Here is a 4,486-nt window from a genome sequence, read left to right as displayed (position 1 = left end):
TACACATACATGTATAGATCTTGTGGAACCAGGTTAGACAAACATGCCTGATAGCAATATATGATAAAAATGAGTTAACTTCCCTTGAATGAAAAAGAAAGGAATAAAAAATATCTATCAACAATAAACCAACCTTTCAGTGGTCCTAATATGATTCAATAATATACTTCACTCGTACTAAGACTACGTTATTATCGATTTCAGCTGGTTACCGCTACTACTGCGCCATTTGCGGAGATGACCAGGAATTCAGTCAGCAATTGTATTGTGAGAGACATATTCTGGCGGCGCACTCTGGATTCGGTTACCGATGTCTAGAATGCCGGCAGGTGTACTCCAGAGAAGGGAAACATAGGAAGTGTGAGTCTTCACGGTTGGAACTGATTAAAAGGAGTACTATGACCCTTACTTTTGAAGAGGAGAAAGAGTATAAAGAATATTCCAGGAAGATAGAGACAATCGTAAGATCGATAGAGAGGGAGGCACTGACGAAGGCAGAAGAGACAGAGAGTATTAGAGAAACCTATAATCGCAGGCGCCACGAACAGAAGAACCTGAAAAGAAAGAGGGAAGATGATGAAGGAAGGAAGGAAGAGAGAAGGGATGAATGACAGCAGAAGAATATGAAGAGGCTGAGAGAAGAGGAAGCTAGAAAGGAAGAAATACAGAAGAATCTGATGAGGCAGAAAGAAGAGGACGAACGACAAAAGGAAGACAGAAAAGAGGAACAAGAGAAGACAGTGAAGAGATTGAGAGAAGAGGAAGCTAGAAAGGAAGAAAGACAGAAGAACCTGATGAGGCAGAAAGAAGAGGACGAACGACGAAAGGAAAACAGAAAAGAGGAACAAGAGAAGACAGTGAAGAGATTGAGAGAAGAGGAAACAGAGACAAAGGACAGAGATGAACTGAGTGACGGAAATTTTATAAGAAAACCAACGAAACCAACAAGACCGTATAATAAGAAATTAAAAGTTACAAATGTCAGAAGACGCAGCTGGCTACCAAAGACATCAGCAAAGGACCTAGGGCTGGACCTAACAGATTCCGACACAGAAGACGAGATTGAGACTCCAGAGATAATTTTAGAAGATATTGACAATGACTTGGAAATGGTACCACTAGAAGACAACGGACAGGACAGACAGCACGACGACACAAGTGAACAAGACAACAGCGGGAAGGATAAGGACTGTGACAATGGAAATACCATGAGGAAGAGGAGCAAGATGAAGAGGACGATATATCAATCCGACTGATCACCAATGAGGAAGCTGCAAGGAAAGCCATACTTGACAGAAGGACAACCGACAAGACCATCATCACAATTACGCCCATACCCACCCTGCAGGTAGGGCGTTAGAATTGTACCTGCTGCCCCTATTGCATGATCGTAAAAGGCGACTAAATTTAGGATCTTATCTTTTCTCTTCTTCCTAACTGACTTTATCTTTCCTAATGCCTCCCTTGGCACCGCCTCACTTTTGGCCTTGAGTTGAGCGTTCGCCCCTGTGAGGAAGGCTCTGGGTTCTGTCCCCTGGCCGAGACACACCAAAGTCTATAAAAGTGGTAGTTTCTGCTCCTGCTTAGCGTTAAGCATACAGGGAGTGGGACGACTGGTTCGCCCGTTGTCAGTATAATGTGACCGGGTGGGGTGTGTTGCTTGGTGTCTTCGGCGGCATGCTTCAGTGATATAGCACTATAAAAAGGGCAACAGTTCCACTATACAAGAAGACACAACACGAACATACCGCAGTCTCCCAGTACACTCACCTCGCACAACATACACGCAACACACCGCATGCATGGGAGGCCGTCCTTACATGACCATAGCTGTTAATAGGACGTTAATAAATCAAACAAACAAAAAGAATATACCCCGACAGACAAGACGATCATAAAACTAAAAGGCATGACGGAGATGCAGAACAAAAGAATTTCAATTAACGTTGGAGGGACAAAATACGAGACAACGATACAGACTCTGAATAACGATCCAGCAGGACTACTATCTAGAATGATATCAGCAGACTCTCCCATGAAGCCATACGAGGTGGATAACTTATACACATATTTTATAGACAGAGACCCACGACACTTCAGATTTGTACTAAATTACCTTAGAAATATCAACTTTGTATCCATGGCTCGTCTCCTGCCGGCAGGAACAGCAGTGCTGGAGGAAATATTGGTGGAGGCGAAATATTATCAGCTGGCTGGACTCCAGAAATTATGTGAAAGGAAAATTCAGGAATATAATTATTAATCAATGTATCAATCTATATCAGCAAATGGACAAGTGACTACCTGTGATTCGACGAGTGACTGTGTATAATTAATTTTTAATATTTTTCTGAAGTGATATAATATTATTTGTAAGTGATATTTTATGAGTATATCTTCAAGTCTCAAGGAGTGAAAGGTTTGGATATCTACAGTATAATTATATATATTTAAGTTACAAAGTATATTTTAGTAGTATAAATACAAATTGATATAAGTGAATATAAGAGTATTCTATAAGTTATGGATTACGTAAATATATAGACAAATCCTGAAGTTTACCAGTACCACTACAGTAATGGATTTCACCACAGGATTCTATCTATGCATTCAAAGTGGATTACATACATTACCTGGATTTTACCGGATACTTACCTGGAGTCCTGGACAACCGTATAAGTGAAGATGTGTACATACTTTTTCAAATGGATTATAATATTTCTCTTTTACTTCTGCAAGGATCATCCCCGATGATATGACAGCTTTCCTGGAGCCGAGTTAAAAGATTAATATAACTAGTGACTGTGATTAACTTTCATACATCAAGGATTTATACGTCCTTGGCATACATGTATGGCAATTAATTAATAACACATGAACTTTGTGAATATTTACGGACATCTACTCGATGTTGGCAGAGACAACACGATAGAAGATTTTCATCGGTTTAACTTATGATACATGACTGACATTTCTTACTAATTCGGAATGCGATAACCGTTATTTTAACTTTAATATTAGCTATTGATAGAATAATATTCAAGATTTATATATGATATTTATATTTGAGTATTTCATTAGAAATTCGAGGACGAATTTTTATAAAGTGGAGGGGCAGTGTAACGTACCTCATTTTAGGTCTCCAATAATACCTATGTTGTATGAAATAAGTGGCGATTAGAAAATGGCGATTCTTATGATGTTGTGTAGTAAGATATGAAATAAGCTCTATTTATCATTTAAGATTAAGCATGAGCCATGTACGTTTATTGATAGTCTAATTGTAAAAGTATCTTATATATTACCCTATAATACATACACCTTTAAGTAAGTTCCGACTTTATAGACTATGTTGTAATGCATTATACCCTCCGGTAAAAAAACGCCTTGTATGGGCGTGCCGCCATCAACGCATTTTTCTACTAGAGTTCAAAAACCGGCACGTGACGTTATAAAGTGCGGGGAATTTTAAAGATACTTTCGTTGGCGCGAGGTTGCGTACCGATAAGGGTAAAAAAGGCAGAAATTCCTCAGCTTGTTTACCATTATCCTAGCAGAGGAACAGAGATTATTCAACCATTAGATCTATAATATAGACCTAATATGGCAGAATTCGGGAAAAATGGTGATTGTTGGTCAATACCTTACCAATGGATCATTTAATCCAGATTTGAAGTAATGTCAAAAATAATATAAGCATTTCAATTCAATTTCGCATAAACATATATATATATATACATCATATGCAATATCCAAAAAGATAAAGTACCCAAACAAGCCCCAAAACATTATATGTCGAGGTTGGACATTTCACTAACGTTTGTCGTTCAGGTGAGATGTAGTTAAAGACTTAGAATACTATAACAATGGCAAATTCTACTATATTTAAAGCCGTAATTTATCAGTAAAAAAGACACTATCCATGTTTTTCTGTATATCAAAAATATTCTGCAAATTAGAAGTACTCAAAAAATATTCAGGACTGATCCTATTTGACTATTTGATCCTGGTTGTTGCCAATGCCACCAGAAATAATTACTTAAGCAAATATGTACAGCCTAAAGTTCGTAGTGGCAAGGGCCCAATATTACCGTTCCGCCCGTTGGTACTCATCATGTACTGAATGATACCGGTGTTCTCAGGGACCGACTAAGTGACATTAGTCAAGGTAAGGTTGTAGCACTAGTAACCCGGTCAATGGAGACAATTCAAAAAAGGAAATTTATATCCCGAAGGACCTTTTTACCGTCAGGAGAAACCAAAATGTAAGAGTTTCAGACCAAATCATCGGTATCTTTGATAGATCTAGTCATCGGCGATAGGTTCATTGAAAATGTAAAACATTCGATGAAGTCATTAATTCTTAAAACAATGTAGTCAGTATATGTAGAAGCTCAGTAAATATAAAGTATTGTATGATAGAATGAATGTCCTCAAGGACCTGGTGACACCCTTTAAACCGGGTCAACCGTTGATAAGTTGATAG

At 38.3% G+C, this 4,486-nt stretch overlaps 2 protein-coding genes across 2 annotated transcripts; both read left to right on the top strand.

Moving 5' to 3' along the window:
- The first annotated feature begins 623 nt into the window (after positions 1-623).
- On the top strand, positions 624-1,256 carry LOC138324412 (uncharacterized). Its single transcript, XM_069269477.1, has one exon. It carries the CDS (start codon positions 624-626, stop codon positions 1,254-1,256), a length of 633 nt encoding a protein of 210 aa, XP_069125578.1.
- Positions 1,257-1,909: 653 nt separating this feature from the next.
- Positions 1,910-2,263, top strand: LOC138324411 (BTB/POZ domain-containing protein KCTD5-like). Its single transcript, XM_069269476.1, has one exon. It carries the CDS (start codon positions 1,910-1,912, stop codon positions 2,261-2,263), a length of 354 nt encoding a protein of 117 aa, XP_069125577.1.
- Positions 2,264-4,486: the final 2,223 nt, after the last annotated feature.

Source organism: Argopecten irradians, chromosome 5, assembly GCF_041381155.1.
Source record: "Argopecten irradians isolate NY chromosome 5, Ai_NY, whole genome shotgun sequence".
Lineage (NCBI taxonomy): Eukaryota > Metazoa > Mollusca > Bivalvia > Pectinida > Pectinidae > Argopecten > Argopecten irradians.
Note: the sequence above shows the minus strand (reverse complement) of the source record. Positions and strands in the feature narration are given on the sequence as shown.

Bases quoted from the DNA above. Each gene is read 5' to 3' on its own strand.
- LOC138324412 (XM_069269477.1), top strand. From the start codon at position 624: ATGAAGAGGCTGAGAGAAGAGGAAGCTAGAAAGGAAGAAATACAGAAG.
- LOC138324411 (XM_069269476.1), top strand. From the start codon at position 1,910: ATGACGGAGATGCAGAACAAAAGAATTTCAATTAACGTTGGAGGGACA.